Source organism: Vipera berus, assembly GCF_964194415.1.
Source record: "Vipera berus genome assembly, chromosome: 2".
Classification (NCBI taxonomy): domain Eukaryota; kingdom Metazoa; phylum Chordata; class Lepidosauria; order Squamata; family Viperidae; genus Vipera; species Vipera berus.
The window spans coordinates 195113291-195133022 of NC_138203.1; the positions used below are offsets into that span (position 1 = coordinate 195113291).

The 19732-nt window shown below is 36.0% G+C and overlaps 1 protein-coding gene across 2 annotated transcripts in view; it reads left to right on the plus strand.

Annotated features, from left to right (window-relative positions):
• DPYSL3 (dihydropyrimidinase like 3) overlaps positions 1 to 19732 on the plus strand; it is a gene marked incomplete at its 5' end in the record, with an annotated part of 66429 nt that overhangs the window by 23545 nt on the left and 23152 nt on the right. Inside the window, 4 exons of one of the 2 annotated variants that reach the window (XM_081315874.1) lie at positions 1325 to 1663; positions 15060 to 15148; positions 17182 to 17366; positions 19237 to 19401. In XM_081315874.1, coding sequence (XP_081172000.1) covers positions 1622 to 1663; positions 15060 to 15148; positions 17182 to 17366; positions 19237 to 19401 — 481 coding nt within the window. Of the gene's footprint in view, positions 1 to 1324; positions 1664 to 15059; positions 15149 to 17181; positions 17367 to 19236; positions 19402 to 19732 lie in introns of those variants that run through there. The other variant, XM_081315873.1, reaches the window with a different exon arrangement.

Consider the following 19732-nt stretch of genomic DNA (forward strand, 5'->3'; position numbering starts at 1 on the left):
TGCTTGATTGTGCAGGGTGATACAAATTGTTGAGATGTAAAAGTTGTTGATTGTGAAAAGACTTCATATTTCTTTTAATTGCTCAGTTATTAGAATGGGCTTTATATTACACAAATCAAATTCATAGATTAATTTAAGTAGCTTTGCTAGCTTCGGCAGTGACAGGCCAAGTAGTTATCTCCCCCCCACACACACACACACACAATAAAGATAACTTTGTGCATACTTGTGTTTTGCAAATGGAAGAAATTATTATCAGGTGTGAACTACAATATGGTCCACAGTGCATATCAGTAACCATAGACATGCTAATCATAGAATAAAATTTCCTAGAACAAATTATATCTGGAAAGTTTGGTTTTTACTTCCTTTTTCTTCCCAGCTTTTATGTTTATATGTTATACTGTCACGGAATTTATCTTGTATGTGAACCGAAATATTTTTATAGAAAGATTAAATGGAATCTGTGACAAAAAACTAGGTATGGATTTCCAAATAAAGCCTTCATAAAGTATGTATTGAAGTATGTATCTTTGTATTTAACTGCACCTGTAAAATATTTTTTTTATTTTTGTTTATTATTAAATTTATTTGCTGCCCATCTCATTTTGAAGCGACTGGATGGCTTACAGCATAAAAAACATTAACTTGAGATTGTGTTCATTTTATTCCCTAGTTATGTTATTTACCTAAATTGCAAGTGATTTTAAAACTAGAATTTACCTCTTTCCAAAATGCATTAAAATTGTAAACTCTCAAGGTATGAAAAACTGCTTAGAAAAAATAGCAGTACAATATTAGCAGTAATAACTTTTAGCAAGACTAATGCAAAATAGAAAAAGTGATTAATACATCATTGATATATTCCAGAATTGGCTAAACAGTATTTACAGAGTTCTTACTTTAGCCTTTTAAGTGCTAGCTCGGTAGTTTTCATCAAGTTATATGCACTTTCTTTTAAATAAGGAGTTTTTATACCAAAGACAAACTAGATAGGTGTCTAGGCTGATCCAGCAGGACTCATTCTGCTTTAGAATTCTGTTGCATAGAGTTATTAAATGACTTCCCACTGTGGGATTATGATGAGTAATCTCTAACCCTAGGTCCGTTTTCTAGTTGCAAATATTGTTGAAGTGTGTATCTAGCTGTTCCTTGCATTTGTCGTAGAAACCATCCTACAAAAAAAAGGGGTTTCCAGATTTTGTACATTCCCTTTGGAATAGGTTGATTGGAGTCTCTGCGTTGCTGCCCTCTAGTGGCCATCACACTTTATTACAGTGACAGCAATAAAGAGTGGGTGAGGCGAAAGAGGCAAGCAGCAGAGAGAAATCAATACACAGAGAAAGGGAGACTGGAAAGAAGAAGGGAGGAGTCGCTTCATCAGCCATTCTTGTCTTACAGGGACCCAGCTGTCACTGGGAAAAGGAGGGAGGGAGAGAGAGAGAGAATTTTACTATTGTGTGAATCGAGGGAGGGGGCAGAGCAGAGTGAGGAAAAAGAGAAAAGTGAGGAACAGCATTTGTTCTACCTGAGCTCCAGCTTTTTTGCAAGCTAGTGCTGCTTCTGAATTGGAAGGCAGGAGCCGGCACCGCTGCTGCTGCAACAACAACAGCCACACACCATGTCTGGTTACCAGGGCAAGAAGAATATCCCCAGGATAACTGTAAGTGACTTAAGCCCTCCTGTCCTCCCTTCTTGCTTTTGTTGTGCGTTCTTTTTTTATATTTGCTGCAGTTTAGGTCAGCAATACGGCCAGCTGCATTGCTTCAGAATTGCTAGAATGTGTTTCGGTAAGAATAAGGAGATAGCCGGGTCGGCATGCAGAAAAAGAAGGGAGTGTTTGCAGGAATGCCCCCCCCCCAAGTAAACAAATGGGAGATTTCTGTTAATCTGCGCAAGTGACGATTGTAAGGATTTCATTTTGTGTTCTGACATTTATCACTTGTTAAAATGCAGGTTGCTTACGAAAAGCAGTGTTGTTTATTTGCAATACAGACTTAAACTGTTCTGATCAGCTCAGGGCCCCCCCCACACACACTTCCTGTTGTCCAAAGTGTCTATAGCATAGTGAAGACTTTCTATTTACAAAGTTACATAGGGGAAGTAGGGTGCTCAGTTTGAAATCCTATTTTTTGGGGAGGAGTCGAGGAGACCACATCGAGCTGGAGGTTAAGCCAAAATGCTCAATCCTTCCTCACTTTATTTTATGTCATTTTATTTATTTGTTTTTGTTTCTTCCTGTTTTTTAAAGAAGGGATGCTCTTATCTTCAAGCTGTCTGCAGCGTGTTTTTATTTCTTGTGAATTTGGGTGCGTCATGCGCTTTTTGACTTACCAAAGAGGGAAAAAAGGAATTGGTTCTTTTATAAAAAGAGAAGTCAGATTCATGAACTAATATAAGGAATGTTAGTTTATAATACAATGTTTGCTAACCTAAGAAAAAATATATTTGCTGTAAAGCATGGAAGAGAGAGACACTGTGAAATATTGCAGTATTTTGCATCTTTCTTGGCGTGTGCTCTGCAGATGCCTTTCCAGTAGATTCATACTCCACCCTGACTTATTGTTGATGCAATGAAACGCCTTGCACTCGGGATACCCCCTTGGTTTTTAATAGGCCTGGGCTTTTTTGTTACTGGCTTCTGATACAAGGAGTGCAGCTGTACTTTGTCTCTAATGCATTTTAATGAAATCTTTTGTGGGATGGGATATGCATTGGGGGAATGGATGGCTACTCCATCTTTGTAGCAAACAAAGGAAGCGCAATGAAACACACACACACACACACACAAAACATACACTTGACTGAAAGCTTAACATCTATACATAATTTGCCTGAAAAAAGGTTTTTGGTTAAAAGTCACCAATTTTCTGTTAATCGAGTGCCTTGTGTGTGTTTTTTTAGTTTGAAAAGCATGATTATGTAAGTTACCGATTTATTTTGTAGTGAGTGAAGCATGTTTTTCTTCCTGTCATCTTAAATAAAATATGCCATTTTAGCTTGTTTGTTCATCCCATAAAAATAGGATTCTTCTAGAATCTTTTGGGTAGGACTTGGGGTGGATTTTGTTTGTTTATTTTAACATGCAATAATATCGGAGATCCCAGTCCCTGGATATTTCAAGAAAACATAACATCTTCACTTATAGTTCTTGGAAGAATCATTTTGAACATAACTGATTTATTAGTCTTTAATACTATGATGTACCCACTATGGATCAGTCTTTTTGCTATTTAAACCCGTCTTATCTGCTGTTTTTCAGCTTGAGCAATCAAGAAACGAGACAAATGTACTGAGCATAATACAAAGGACCAGCCTTGGGAAATAGATGCATTTTCTTTCCCATAGGTCTTCAAGGTGTGATCCACATTAGCTAAATTGAATGATGTTGTTTTCTTTTGTGCTGCTGCACCTGACTGCAGTACTTCTGCTTCTTTGATAATCTGTGCAGAGTTGCCACACCTACTTTGGTATTCAACATAGCCAACATTTTCTTTGAAAGGCTGGGAAATCCATTTTTACCAGGGGTTTGGTCAGCCATCTAGTATCTAGAATTCCTATTCTGGAACCCCTCTGTCAGGGTCCATATTGCCATGATGTGTCCTTTGCTTCAAAACAAGAAAAGTCTTGTGAATTTGGCCTGAGGATTTATACTTTGTCTTCTAAGTACAGTTGTGTGTATATAGATTTGTGTAATTTTTAATGCTTGCCTATCTTCATAGAAGAACTAAAGATAAATAAATCTTGCTGAGAACGTAATGCTAAGATTTTGGGGTGGGGTGGGTGCAGGACTGTTTTGTTTTTATCTTAGCTCATTTGAAAAAAGATTATGAGATGACAAATGAAGAAAGAAGCTAATTTTCTAGATGAAATATGTGTATGCATTATAAGATTGGCGATAGTTATAATTTGTAGGCCAAATGATAATATTAGAAAGGTTACAGTATTGTGCAAAATATTCCTTACTCGAGATACAAGGATTTGTAATTCTACTGTGGAGTTGATGTGCTCACAAGTTGCTTTTTTAGGAATACCAGGACCACCTTAGAGACGTGTATTCCCTGCCACCCAAATGGTGTGCCATTAGAGTAAAGTTCTCAAATCCCTCTGCATCTATTGCCATAAAGTAACATATTTTACAAAGAAGAAAGAAATGCTGTGGATCAGGAATTATATATAGCTACATACAGATTGCTGCATAGATAATGCGGATTGAAAGCAATTCATATTATCTTCATCATTTAGTAGGCTGGCCATCAAGGATCTATTGCATAAAACAGTGTCAAATTCTAACTTGATTTCAGATGAGATAAATGTAGCACTTTATTCTTAAGATCATGAGTTCTTAACAGTCTAGAACATAACCAAAATGTTAAAGAAAATTATTTTAATATTAATGTTAAATGATTAAAATCAAGAGAACTTCTCAAACATATGGGAAAGAATCTTGGGATTTTAATTCAATATATTATCTTGGAACTCCTTATGTACTCTTTAAAGTTACAGAAAATTATTAAGAATAAATTTCTTAGATGGTATTATGTTTCCCTAAAAGCACATTATATTTTTTTCTAAATTGTGTTTAGGAATGTTAATCAAATTAGTACCATAGTGCATCTCTGTGGCAGTTGACTCAGTTACTCATTTTGGCTTAAATGTTTTCAAGAAATTAGAAAAATATGTAGCATTCATTAATTTTTCTAATGTAACTTTATTGTCCATTTTTATTCCTTTTATAATATAGCTTATATTTGAATTTTTGAAACTGTTATGGGTGTTGTCTCAAAATGGCTGCCTTTGACATGATAATTCACAAAATAGCTATTTCAGAAATTGGTGAAACGGAATTATGGAAACCTTAAAGACATGTTGCAATCATGGTTTGAACCACAGACCTCTCCTTTAAACCCAGCAGAGTGCTAGTTCACTGAAGCTAAAAAGGGTTGCCTTTTTTGGAGGGATTAATATCCTCCTCCCCCACTTTATGTTCAGGTCCAGATCTACAATGTGAGAGATGCAATCTAAATATAGTCTAAATAAAAGAACAAATCCAGAGAAAGAAGAAAAACTCACCTAGATAGACTTACAGATGAAAAATAATTCTCCAAGGCGAATTGTTGGTAGATAAAAAGTCAGTGGGATTCAAGGTAGATTTAGATCTCCTGTGGACATGAAGGGGACCCCCAAACTGATGATGTGCTTGACCCCTCCCTCAGACTCAGCCATGTCATCTCCTAGGTCCACCCTTATCAAAGTAGATAAGTAAGTAAACAGTTATCAGAGACTGAAAGCATCCTCCAAAACTGTTTTGACAATTAATTAATTCAAAAAGGTAAACCAAGTGAGTTTGTAAAGCAGCCAAGCTGAGGAGGCAAAGCAGTGCAATGGAAAATGGAAAACTTTGTTGCTCATACTTCTGAACTAAAGTAGCTTAATTTCCGTTAAGAAGAGGTTCTACTGAACAGAAGCACCATCATTGTGGAATTTTCTCCCAGGTGAAGGAAGTCTGATCACCGTGCATTTTTAAATATCACCTCAAGACATGTTTGTTCACCCACACAATTACAAGTTAGACATTGCCCCAGGGCAAAATCCTTAACCAATGTGATGTCCATTAGTAATATTTTGAGTGTTAATAGAATAGTTTTAGCTATCATAATTAAATGAGGAGAAGGACATGATATGCAAGAGCCCCATAAATTCAATCTTGTTTTTTTCAGAAGCAGATTCATGGTATGACATTATGTACAAAATAGAATTCAGCAAATAAACTCTTTGAACCATTTCTAACAAACCTGGAAAGCCGTTTTCATGTTTTGTTTAGCAGTGATTAAGGCACCAGGCTAGAAAGCAGGAGGCTGAGTTTTTAAGTCCTGCCTTATTCATGAAAGCCAGCTGGGTGATTTTGGGCCAAGCTGTCTCTTTCAGACCAACCCACTTCACAACATTGTTGTGAAGAAAATAGGAGGAGGAAGGTGTGTTGGATATATTCACCAACTTGAGTTATTTGTAAAAACAATAACAGGATACAAATAAATAAAATAATGTTTATTTTAAACTATAATTTCTTTCTTATATACAGTGACAGTGTTCTCTGCTAAACTGAAAATTTGAGATTATTCTTTCTTCTGGTTATGTGGAAATGCTGAAACCTCACACTTTACAAATCTATCTTATCTCCTCTCATCTCAACATCTCATCATATCATACCATAAGTATGTCATACTTCCTGCATAATTTTGCCCTTAGCTCATACTTTATATAAAATTCAGGTTATTTTTTTAATCTTAAGAATCTAGTGTTAGATCAAATGTTTTCTCTTTTTAAATATATTTACAGTATCTTAGTATTTCTTAGCTGCTAGCCAACCCAAACTGAGTAGTAACAATCCCTGTTTACACTTGGATATGAGACCTCCAGGGGATTTCAGAGATTTAGGCTAGGCTGGGAAATCAAATAATAATATTAATTTTAAAAAAGAATATCCCAGAAGAAGGCAATGACAAGCCACTGCTGTAGTTGTTGCCAAGAAAATTACTTGGATATGTCCATAGAATATGGCTCAAAGGAATTTGAATTGAAGAGAGGAATTTACTTCATCATAAATTCAGGTTTAAACTATCTTAAGTAATTGAAATATTCTGAAATGACTTATTTTCAATCATCTGTTCTGATTAATAGTTGTCTATATGTTCTATTTTTAATAGAGATCAATTAAGCTGTCTGAGGAATCAGGCAGAAGTCTCTCTTTTGGGATCAGTTGATAGATATGATTTCTTTTGCAAGTCTATGGACTGAATCTTTTCTTTGTGAGTTCTGTTAATTTGCCCCAGCAAACCAATAAACCCGAATGCCTTAATTTGTTACAATTTTACTTATTCTTAGTACTGTCTTGATTGATTTTTTTTAAGTCTTATTAAATTATTATTTTATATTGATATTTTAATTATTAGCCACTCAGATTTGCATATGAGATGGGCAGGCATATAATTTGCTTAAAATATATAAATAAGAAGCCTTCATGTTAGCGTCCTTTATTTCTCATAAAGACAGTCCTGTTTGTAAATATTTAGAAGTGAAGGCATTGAACTGTTGTTGGCCTGTATGGTTTTAGAATCGAGGTATTTGAAAACAGTACAGTAAATCATGAAAGTTATCTCACAACCTATTGAAGGTACTCTTCTCCCTATCTCTGAGGGGTGGGGGAACTTGACTTACAGTCTATGGTTACTTCTGTGTGGGAATTCATAATCAACAAAGTTTTGTGTAACAGTAGAGAATACCACATTTTATACTGGGGAATTTTGAAGGTTTAAGTCCTATTTAAGTCAGTGGAAAACACAAGAAGACTTGGGGGGAGGCTGTGCTTTAGTTATGTAGACTCCATGAATGAGATTATTATCATCCGTACTCTGTGGATAGTATTCGCCTCAGACTAATAATGGTTAATGATCCAAGCTCACATAGGGTTGGCAGGAAAACGTGGTTGGGTGTGGGGAAGCTTAAATGAGTTTTGGCAGAATGAACAGTGTCTTTATTGTAATAGTCCAGGGTTCTCAATAAGCATGCTAAAGTCCTTGCTTTTAGTCAATCCTTTTCCTCTAAATGCTATGGTTTCCTTTTCAATTCCTCTTATATCTGAATGTATCTAGGATGTTCCATTTTAAAATAGACATGATGTCATTGTACACATCCTCTCTTTCTGCTTGATAGCTAATGTTTGGGATCAGTTTGGTGCTGATTTTTTTTTCCTTATTCAATTGATAAATGGTGTCTGATTTCATGATCAAGCTCTTTATGGTTATAATTGCAATATTTCTAAAATGGGAATGTTTTATTCCAGATATGGTACATACTATGCTTTTGAAATTATTAGGTCTTTAACAGTGATAAACTCCCATTCAGTTTTTTAGAAAAAGAAAAGAAACTTGAAAAATTCTTACATATTTTAATACTGAAGGAAATGCTCTCGGTAGCTTTTGTTGCTGCTTCATATTATTATTATTATTATTATTATTATTATTATTATTATTATTATTATTATTATTATTATTATTATTATTATTATTATTTACTCCTTTCTTGAAAGGACAAAAAGTTCAGATAGCTTTCCTCAAACAAAAAGATAAGCTTACAGTACAAAAGAGGAAGATAGGTCTTTGTTTTGTTACAAGCAGGAATAGGAAAGAATTCAGGCTGCTTTGAACCCTCCTGGGTTCATCCATGATTGGATGCTGTCAGTCATCGTCATCCCAGTGTTTTTCCCACAGGAGTGGGCAGTGCTTTTTTTGTAAAAGAAAAAGGTGCCGGAACTCACACATGTCATACTACCCTCCTTGCCTATCCTACAAGGTTCCATCCAGAAAAGGTGCCGGAACTCTGTTCTGAGCGTTCTATGACAAAAAAAGCCCTGGGAGTGGGGTCCACTTTTCAGGTCAGCAAGCACTATCTTGCACGATCAAACGCAGCATCCAGGTCCAAATGGGTTTTTTTCATGTCCACATTTATTGCCATCTTTTTTCAGCCTTCCATACGGACACTTGCCATCTATATTAAAGTTGAAGGCAATGGTATGGAGTGCTGCTTGTAGAACACGGCTGTACCATTGTAGGCGTTTCTCCCACATCTCTGATATTGGCACAATGCCTATTTTATTCCAAACTGTGTGATTGTTGACATGGTCAGGGAGAGAAATGCCTAACAACTAAGTTTGATGTATGTGACTGTTGATCCATTTGGTTGTGACGGAAAAAAAATCTGACTAACTGGCTTGTTGCTGGAGCCCGACATCACTTTGATCTATGTTCAGCTCAGCACCGCCCAAGGGGGTGGGCAGCATCCACTAGCACCACTAAGAGGAGCAGACCTCATCACCAATTCGGTATTGTCAGTGGAGTAAATATTATAAGAATTTAGAAAGTATGTTAAAAATCCAGTTTTGAAAACAATTCAGAGATTGTGTATAAATCTGACATACCCAAAACTTAAATTTTTGTTTATAAAACAGGTAATACAATGCGTTTTAGCCAAAACAACCAACCACCTGAGCTTCTGGAAGTTCTGCTGAACCATTCTCAAATGACAATGGTGTGGCAGAAACAAAACCCAGAGTACTTTTGTTTTCCTAGGTTTTGACTGAAACAATGTCCACAAATACATGTAGTTCTCAACAACCACAATTGAGCCCAGAACGTTGATTATAATTCATTGTGGTCGTTAAGCGTCACACTCACTCAATTACCACCTAGCTCTTCACATTGCTTTTGTTAAGCAACTGAAGAGGTGCCTCAGGGTAAGGAAGTCTTGGGAGGCGCAGTGCCTACCAACATATAAAAACTTACTATGGTAGCTTCTCTCAGCTACTCCAGGAGTGTTCAGGCCTCCTCCTTGTCCCTCCGTGCCCCCCTCCCCCCAAATCCTGAGAGGCCTGGCCTTCTCGCTGCCTCACCACCACTCCCAAGAGGTCTGCTGAGGCTTTCCGGGCATGGCAAGGCAGAGAAAAAAGCCAGACCTCTTGGGAGTGATGGAGGAAAGAGAGGAGGCCCACATGTCATTGGGCCTAGCTAGCCAAACCTTCCAGCTCCTGGCAGGTTTCCACAGATCAGTGCACCTAGCTAGCCAAGGTCTCCTGGCCCACGGTGGGGATGGAGAAGTTGCAACGGTCCTATGGTGTAAAGGTGGGTGCATTGTCAAGCATCACATTTTGTTCATTTGAGTGCTACAACTCTGGGAAGTTGGAATTTCGGGCAAGGATTGTAAGTCCCTTTGTTCACTGCCATTGTAATTTCAAATGGTCGCTGAATGAGCGGTCATAAGTCAAGGACTATATTGGAATGATTTGAGAGGGAGAATAGGGAAAAGCTGGTCCATATCATCCTCTTTTCCTCAGTAGCTCCCAGCAAGGCATATCCCATCAGTCTATCCAGCCCTAATCTTCCCAGCACTTTCCCTTCCTTCTCCTGTCAGCCATTGCTACAGTTTTTAATGTGCAATATATGTGGATGACTTTCCTTCCATCCCTTTCTTGCCTCCCCTGAGCTGTTCTTGATTTTACATTCATGGCATATCCCACTGGATAATCCAGCACCTGATTTTTCCAGTGCTTTCCTCATAGCTATCCCCAACAACATTGCATTGTATCTTCCATTGGCCTAGCTAGCCTGCTCTTCCCTCCCCTTTATAACTGGATACCTATCCAACTTCCTTTCTTGCAGACTTTCTGCACATCTAGTAACATTTGGCATGTTTGTGAAATAATGCCATCTTGAAGGAGCCCAGAGAGGTCCGCTGTCTGTAGCTGTGCCAACTTTTGGATTAATATAATCTGCACTAAAAGAGGCACAAATATAGCCATCAGTAATAAATACATTGATTTAATTTAATACATTGATTTAATTTAATACATTGATTCAAGGAAACAATAGTACAAAACAACGGAATAAGTGGGATCACAGGTCTCTATGCCATATGTCAATCAAGGTCTTCAAGTCTCTCCTTAAAAGGCAATAGTCCCAGAGCTATGCAGACTTCAGTATTCCAAAGGCTGGTGCAACTACAGACAAGGGGCCTCTCTGGGTCCTTCAAGATGGCATTACTTCACTGATGAGATCTAGAGAATACTTTCCAAAACTCACTAGATGTGCAGAAACATCCAAGAGAAAAAGTTGTATAAGTATCTAGGTTCTAAAGAGGGCTTGGATATAGGCGAGAACCAGAGCTTTGAACTGCATTGGTAATCAGTGTCACTTGCGCAGCCCAAATGTCACATGGATAAAACAAGATACGTATGTATCTTTTTTTCACAATGCGTTATGAATAAACTGAACTTCCTGAGAAATCTTCAAAGGCAACCCCATATAGAGCACGTACAAGAGGTGACTACGGTTTGAGTGACTGTGAAAATGGATATAATGGACATAATTGTCACATGAGATGTATCTGTTTAAAACCTTCCTGGCCACAGCTGCTATTTGCTGATTGAACAAAAACCAGAAATCCAGGAGCCGCCCTTCCTCCCTCCCCCTCCCCCCACCCAATACACACAAGTTTTACCTGGGATAGTACAGTCCCACTGAAAATTTATTGGGAGATCACTGGAAACACCACTGAATTTTCTTAGGGATGAGCCTTTTCTTACCTATCCAGACCACTCTGGATCCAAACTTCAGAACATCTTCACAGCTTTCTTGAGTGTAATTTCCATAAATTAAAAAACAGGCTACAGTATAATGATACGTGTCTGTTAAGAATGACAGGACGTAGGAATTGTGTGGTGCTCCTGTTTTAGCTAGGCAGCTGCATCTGCATTCTCTTTTAGGATGTATCATTTCATTACCACCTAGTGGGGTTTCCCCAACCCCAACGTCTCTGGAGAGTTAATATTCAGTAGTCATCAACTTTTTTGGATGGGTGAGGGGGACAATTTTTTCCTCTTGAGATTTGTTTTCCCTTGTTTGTAGAAACCAAAGCATGATAGATCTTTGATCAATAATTCAGCCCTGTTCGTTCTCTCTCTCTATGTATATATGTGTGTGTGTGTGTGTGTATATATATATATATATATATATATATATATATATATATATATATATATATATATATATATATATATATATATATATATATATATATATATATATATATGGCCTACCAGCCATTTGGAAACCCGCCTTGATTGACAGACGAGTCCCAACCACCAAGAATGATACCAGACCCAAACTCATGATAACATCACATGACATCACCACCACACAACCATTCAAAAAGCAAATCCGAACCCACAATGATAACGACGCACAACCACAAAACAGAAACCTAACTACAGCTGCAACATCAGCCACTTTAAACCCCTCCAAACCACACAATAAGCAAACTGACACACACTATAAAAACATGGCACCACCACAAACAGGAAGCCGAACAAAAGCAGCACAACTCACCAGCTCAGGTCTAAGGATGGCAGCTGAGACCAGCCCATCCACTCAAAACACACCCCCACCCAATCAGAACACATCCACCATTCAAAACACACTTCCACCCAATCAGAACACACCTAATCCCCCACCCAATCAGAGCACACCTCCACCCACAGAACACACCCCCTCTGGCAGTTTAAAAAAGAGGAACAAACAGCCACTACCACATGCTTCTCCCAGAAGAAGGAAGCTGAAGCCACCAGCCTGAGGATGACGGATGGGATTCCGTCGAAACGTTGCTGTTACAGCTTCAATTCTACGTGGGGAAAAACCCGAACGACCAAAGATCCATATATATATATATATATATATATATATATATATATATATATATATATATGCGTGTGTGTATGTATACATATACGTATATGTATATATATATGAGATAAATTAGTAGAAGGCTTTACATCTTAAATTGCTTCCAAATTACAAGTAATGACCTTAGTTGCTTTGTAAACTATAAATTCTGAATGACTTTTGATAATGCAAATAGAAAAACCACAATCATTTAACTTTCCTAAAAAATCAAGTTGGTTATTTTCCACACTAAAATAAATTTGCTTTTCCATCACACAGACATTTTTGCTTTTCAGTGTAATCCTTGAAGTTCCTCAGTGCACACAGCATTTCTTGTAAGGAGGTCCTACATTATTTACTTTGGCAGTAAAACATCAAAAATTTGCATGATGTTGTCTTGAACAAGGAATCTTTGACTTACTTAGAACTAAAATAGCATTTCCTAGAAATGGGAATTGATTGATTTTGTTTCAACTTTTTGTGGCATGTAACAAAACGATCATTTTTTAGGTTTTTTTTTTGTTTTTTGTTTTGTTTTTTGGAAATTGCCTTAGATTTTGTGAAAAAATCTGATCGTGGCATTGAGATTTAATAATAATAATAATAATAATTAATAATAATAATAATAATAATAATAATAATAATAATAATAATAATAATAATAAAGTTGGAATGGACCTTGGAGATCATCTAGTTCAACCCCTTGCTCAGGCAGGAAACCCTATACCATTTCAGACAAATGGCTGTCCAGTCTCTTCTTAAAAACTTCCAGTGTTGGAGCATTCACCACTTCTGGAGGCAGGTTGTTCCACTGGTTAATTGTTCTAACTATGAGGAAGTTTCTCCTTAGTTCTAGGTTGCTTCTCTCTTTGGTTAATTTCTATCCATTGCTATGGTTGATCATCCATTTAATTACATTATTAATACAAATGATGTCTTGTGTTCCTTTTTCAAAATATTTATGAAATATATTTCAAATGATTGGTAGATTTCTAGGCATATTAGTCAGATTCTTGTACTACTTTTATACACGCAAAGCAATGTCTTATAGCAGGGGTCCTCAATCTCTGAGCCACGAACCAGTACCAGACTGCGCCTGCCATTAACCGGGCCAGGCAAACAAGCAAAACGCCATGTGCACACATGTGAGATCTAGACAGTGGATGAAACTATGTTCCCCCAGTCTGTGGAAAAAACGCACTCCACAAAACTGGTCCTTAGCATCCAAAAGGTTGGGCACCCCTGTCTTATAGCATTTTATTCTGAGGAGAATTTCATTCAGATATACTATTTCACATACTTGGGGTCTTATAGTTATTCAGAAATAAGCTGTATTTACAGCAATCAGCAAACTGATTAGAAAGTTAAGCATTTAAGAAAATACACGATAAAAATACTCAAGACAGGCTTAATAGAGCAGTATTTTAATATTTTTGGTGTTAAGCTAAATATACTTATTCTGAATGTCCAAAATATCCATGCTTTAATATAGAATGCACATTTGGTAAAAGATAGAACATTTTGTCAACTAAAGACAAATCAACACTTTTCTGAGTAAACAGATCACTATTTTGGCTTTGTTCTGCCATAAGCCTACTAGATGTTTGAGGTGCAGAGGCTGTTCTGTGGTAATCATCTTTTTAACTTCTCAAATCTGAGTTCTTCCTTCAGTCCAAGTATGCATTTTGGGAACCAGTACATTATATTCTTTGCTATATATAGCGCTGCTGTTGTGGCGTTAGATAAGATTGTGACTCAGTGGTGAGATTATTGCCAAATGGATACCAATAACTGTGTTGCAAAGGGCCTAATGTCTCTCAGTTGTTCAGATTTTTGCTTCTGTAAAACATTCCCTGAAGCTGATTAACTTTTTTAAATGTGGTACTAATATAATGATGCCACATCATTCAAAAAGAATGTTGTTAGAAAAGAATTAACAGGAATTTTCAATCAGAGCACAATGAGACCATTGTTCATAAACAGCAGTGAAAATACTTCAGACAGACAAAGAAAGTGGAAGGGCAATTTGTAACCCGATATCTCATACCGTGTATAGAAAGAATATGGGAAGATTTTTCAAAGCACATTTATCATTAATTTCTTAATTAAAATAATAATGTATTAAAATATGCATACCAAAATGCATAATATATGGGAAATAACAAATCTTATGACATCTTGGGTCTAGACAGGTAATAGACAAGAAAGGAAGTTACAGTGCTCAAAACCATAGTGAGCATCCTTTATGCTTATTTTTCAGGGAATATGTATGTTGTGTTGACTGTTGGGAGGTCTTCTGTCCATGAAAAATAAGTCATTTTTCTTTTCTCCAAATTGTTCTGTTGTTAATCTTTTTTCTCAGAGTTTCACATATGTTTCTCTCTATGCCATGTGTACATTGTAAATGAAGTTAATTGTAAATGAAGTTAATTTAAACGTCTCAAAGTTTGGTTTTGACCGTAAGCAATGCAAAATGCAAGACCTCTTATAGGAAATAGTTCTGAGAGCCGGAATTTCTAGGAGAATAGCTCAGGGTAGTATGATTGCCTTTTGCTCTATTTGTCATCCCAAATCCATCATTGAATAAGCTGAAGTTCCTGTCTTTTTTAAATTCTTTTCTGAAAATGTAGAAAATCAGGTTTGGCATTGTTTAATTCAGCTCAATATTTGGGTTTTGTGTTTCTCCCTCCAGTTCTTCTGGAAAGGGATAGAATTACAGTATAGAAAATGACATGCACATAATTGTATAATTACTACACAGATATTCTTTGTTTTTCTTTCAAACAGAGTGACCGTCTTCTTATTAAAGGAGGACGAATTGTCAATGATGACCAGTCATTCCATGCTGACATTTACATGGAGGATGGTCTTATAAAGTAAGTATTATGTTTCCAATGCTTGTTTAAAAAAAAAATCATCCGTTGAAGAGAGAAATCCAGCAATCCTTTCTTACCAGCTTCTGTTTGGGTTTTGCCTGAACATCCTAGATCATGTACTATTACTTCATACTTATTGGATTTAAACTCTCATAATATTGAACAATTCTTTGGTAAAGAGAACAGAGGACAAGATTAATTTATGTCAGGATTGTGACTTGCCTTTTCATTACAAATTGAAGGGGATTTTTTAAGCAAGGCTACAATATCAGGTAGTTTTTATCTCACTGCTGTCTGTGGCTACCAAGTCATAATAATCACTTGTAATGGTTAAAGGCTGGTTTTTTCGGTCTATGAATATATGTAATTGGGATTAAAGCCCAATATCATGGAGTTTACATTATGGAATGTTTTACATCTAAGGTCCTGTCATGTTTTCTATGTAATTTATTAACTGCTGGTTTGTCACAAGACCATGTATTGTGCCATAAACAAAATACTTTGTAATTTACAAATAATTTTTCAGGTGCTTCGAATATTGACATATTTGCCATGTAGTATTTAAAACATTCTAAAATGACACCTTGGAAGTAAGAACTACTTCCAAAAGTGAAAGCAACTTTATTGTGAACTGAAAGTCAAAGTTGCTAATGGCATAATGTATTGGATCTTTAAAAAAAAACAGAATTTCAGTTGAAGCAATTTCATCTGAACTGTATCTTCAAAAATTGGCTCCATTTATAATAAGGATTCTTATATTAGTTGAATTAATTGAAAAGTGCTTTTAAAAGTAGCCCCGTGTACCCCCATTCTCTCCATATTAAGATAGATTGTAGTAGTCTTCTAAAATTCTGTCATTCAGAATACACAAATTATAGTTCAATTTTGATATCCCTATTTTCAGCAAAATTCTTCGTTTCACAGATTTTAGTGAGAAAAATTGTATTTTTATTGCAAATGTAGTATAGGGAATGCTGTTGTACGTGGTCAAGTCTTAGTCAAATGTCAGGAAAAGGCTTTTGTTTACTTAGTAATCTTTTTCAAGTATGTGGAATTGCAAAACTTTAGCAAAACGTTGGGACAAAGTTAGCAGTTGTATCATTTATCTTTGAGAATATAGTCTTTAAAAACTTCGGAATTGTTTCTGTATGTTGGAGATGTGGCTGTTATAGAAAGTGTCTTTAACTGCATTCTCCTGGGTTTTCTTCACCTCTTTCTAGGTAATATTTATTTTTAAACTATAAAATATCTCATTTTAAAGTTGTCTTCAGTTGAAAATAGCGGATACTAATGTAAAGTAATACATACACAGAATGGTTGAATTTACTAGCCTAATATTTAGTGGAGGATCATTAACTTAGAGAATTTCAGCAAAGTAGGGTCATACTTAGATTAGAGATGCCGTAATTAACATCCCTGCTCAGCTTTTGAATGAGTTGTTTCTCCCTCTCTGTTTCACTTCATCTCAGATCGAATATAAAGGAGCATTATGCAAATTAAGTAGCCTGTAGTAGCTTTTTCTCTGTATTGAGAAGTATTATGCTACTTGCTATTGGACAGAGATAATTCAAGAATTATGACAGCAATTTTGACCAGAATTTCTGTTGCCAGGTAGTGGAATCATAGAGCATAAAGTACAGTCCGAAAGTCGCAAATCATGATCATGTGACTGCATGTGGTGCCGGGATAGCTGGAACTTTAAAGAACCAATTGTAACCACCATTCAGTTAGTGCTACTGTAACTTCGTACAGTCACTTCATACAATCAGTGATTAACTGAGTACTATCTGTAAAGGAATAACAGGGCTAGAGACTAACTGTTGTGGTAAGCTATCTTGTGAGTTTACACAAACAGTTGGGGGTGTACATTTAATAATACATGTAAAAATAAATATTTGATACAAACTGAGGCAAATAAAAAATACATGAGGAAATGATGCTTAAATTCTACTGAGGGTTTTCATTTTTCATTATAAATGGATGTGCCTTTCAAACTATTTTGGTTTGGTGTTGTGTTTTGTTTTTTCAATCAGGCAAATTGGTGACAACTTAATAGTTCCTGGAGGAGTGAAGACTATAGAAGCCAATGGGAGGATGGTTATCCCTGGTGGAATTGATGTCCACACTCACTTGCAGATGCCATACAAAGGAATGACAGCAGTGGATGACTTCTTCCAGGGGACAAAAGCAGCCCTAGCGGGTGGGACTACCATGATCAGTAAGTGCAAGGAGGATTTTTCTATTCATTTCCAATGTTGTTGTTGTTGATGATGATGATTCAAGTTAAATTTCTAGTGTATAATATGGACTTGTAACGCTTTTTATGATCAGGTATGCTTTCTCCATGGGAAAGAATTTTCTGAAAGCTACTTCAGAAGTCTAGGAACTGGCCCTTATCTTCAGTTGTTACAGTATTCAGACATGTATGTGGCCATCCTTTAAAATAAACTGCGGTTTTCCTCTAGATATTTTACATAATACATTATAATGTATATTTATATGCATAATGTATACACATACAATACATAATGTCTAGCTTTAGTAGCATTTATATATAGACCCTCAAATTTTTCACCAAAATGCCCCATCTGTGAATAAGGTCTCAAAGTTTTGATATGCATTTTTTACAATTAGCTTACTTGCAAGTGGCGCAGTTTTCATGGTATTTTAATTAAAAATTTAAGAGGCGGTTTGTCTTGAATGGGGTTATCCTTGAGCATATACAGGTACTTTAAAAAAAGTATTATTGTATACTATATACTCAAGGATACTCCTATTGGTACATAGCCAAAATCTGTTTTTGGTACCTAAAATTTTCAACTTATCTGCAAGTATATCAAGTTCATTCAGAGAAAGGGAACACAAGTGAAATTTATATTACAAATGCTATAGAAAGCTTAGTCTTTCTGAGATGTTTGGTGTCCTTGTGTCTTCCATATGTTTCATGACCTGAATTTCCAAGTTGAAAAAAACACTGATTTGGAATACTTGATTTTTGTGCTTGAAAAGTGAAAGGTATGGATATTTTGTTTAAAATCCATAAGGAAAACCTTACATAGCTCAGAATAATTGTTTCTGCCCATGCGTAGATTTCAGTTGCTATGGTCCCTAACAAATACTAAATGACTGCAGAATGAATTAGGCACTTGGCCAGATATGTCTCAGAACAGGACTCTCCCAGCCTACCTCTGAAACAAACAAAGCAAACTAAAATGGAAGAGAAATTCTTGAATCAAATTTTAAATCATTTTACCACCAGTGAAGCTTAGTCCACAGCTTAATCTTTCTTGCTGAAGCCTTTTGACTTACTGAATAAAAAAAATCAGGATAAATTTCAATTATAAACAGTTAATGTGATAGTGTACTTCTTGGTCTGCCATTTCTAATGCTTGCTGAAGTGTCTACCTTATGAATAGTCTGGAATGAAAATTGAAGAATACACCAATCATAGCAAAAAGTATTTACATTGCATCTTAGGAAGTTACCCATCTCAACAAAAACCTACTGGAAGCATTTAGAATATTTCTAGACAATGTTAAATCAAGGCCTTGTTTTTTTTTAATCCCTATCCAGCAAGTTTATTTTATGTGAGAGATTACAAGGAATAAGATACATTTTTGGCTCATTTGCTGCATAAAAGCTAATAAATATGAAAAATGCAAAGATTAAATCTGCACAGTTCTAAAATGTTTCTAACTTCAAATATTTTCCCCTTTCTTAGATTAGCGAGTTCATGAGTTTCATTGAATTGACCTAAACATTTTTTTTTATTTTTATACAACGCTTTCCCTTACAAGAATTGACTACTAAAATAATACCTCTTCTGTTCTTTGGACAGCAAAGCAATATTCTAAATAAGACACTGAAGCCATAAAAATTTAATTAGCTGATCTCAGTAGTACTTAGAATTTTTTTTTACCCTCAAGCCAGACAGAATAGTTTAATCATTGTGAGTAAAGATGTTCTATAATAAAAGGACATTTGATCTGGGATACTGAGGACATAGTTGTTTAGCAGACAAACTCCTAATAGGAGGAGTTCTTGATTCTGTTCTTGATTCTCTACTAGAGCTTACTCTTTTTTCACAGTTGACCATGTTGTACCTGATCCTGAATCAAGCCTGGTAGAAGCTTATGAGAAATGGCGAGAATGGGGCGATGGGAAGGCTTGCTGTGACTATTCATTGCATGTGGACATCACTCACTGGAATGACAGCGTCAAGCAGGAAGTGCAGACACTCATCAAAGAAAAAGGTTTGTTAGTACCAAGATCTCTCTCAGCTTTTCTCATTCTAATTACTATTCTGTTTGAGTAATAGATTATACAACAATGAACCTAAACTAATGCTCTGAGATTTAGCAATTCCAGTTAGTTTTCTTATTGCTTTCACTGAGTGAAACTTAGTATGCATGTCTATGCAAAATAACTTTTGCAACAATTTTTTAGCTCATTTGTCATTCTTCAAGGAAAGTATATTTAGTTCATTGTAATAAGAGTTAAAATATTGTTCTGGATGTGTCACTTAGGGACCAAAACCTTGCAATTCAGATTTAGTTGCAACTAAATCTGAATTGCAAGAATGCA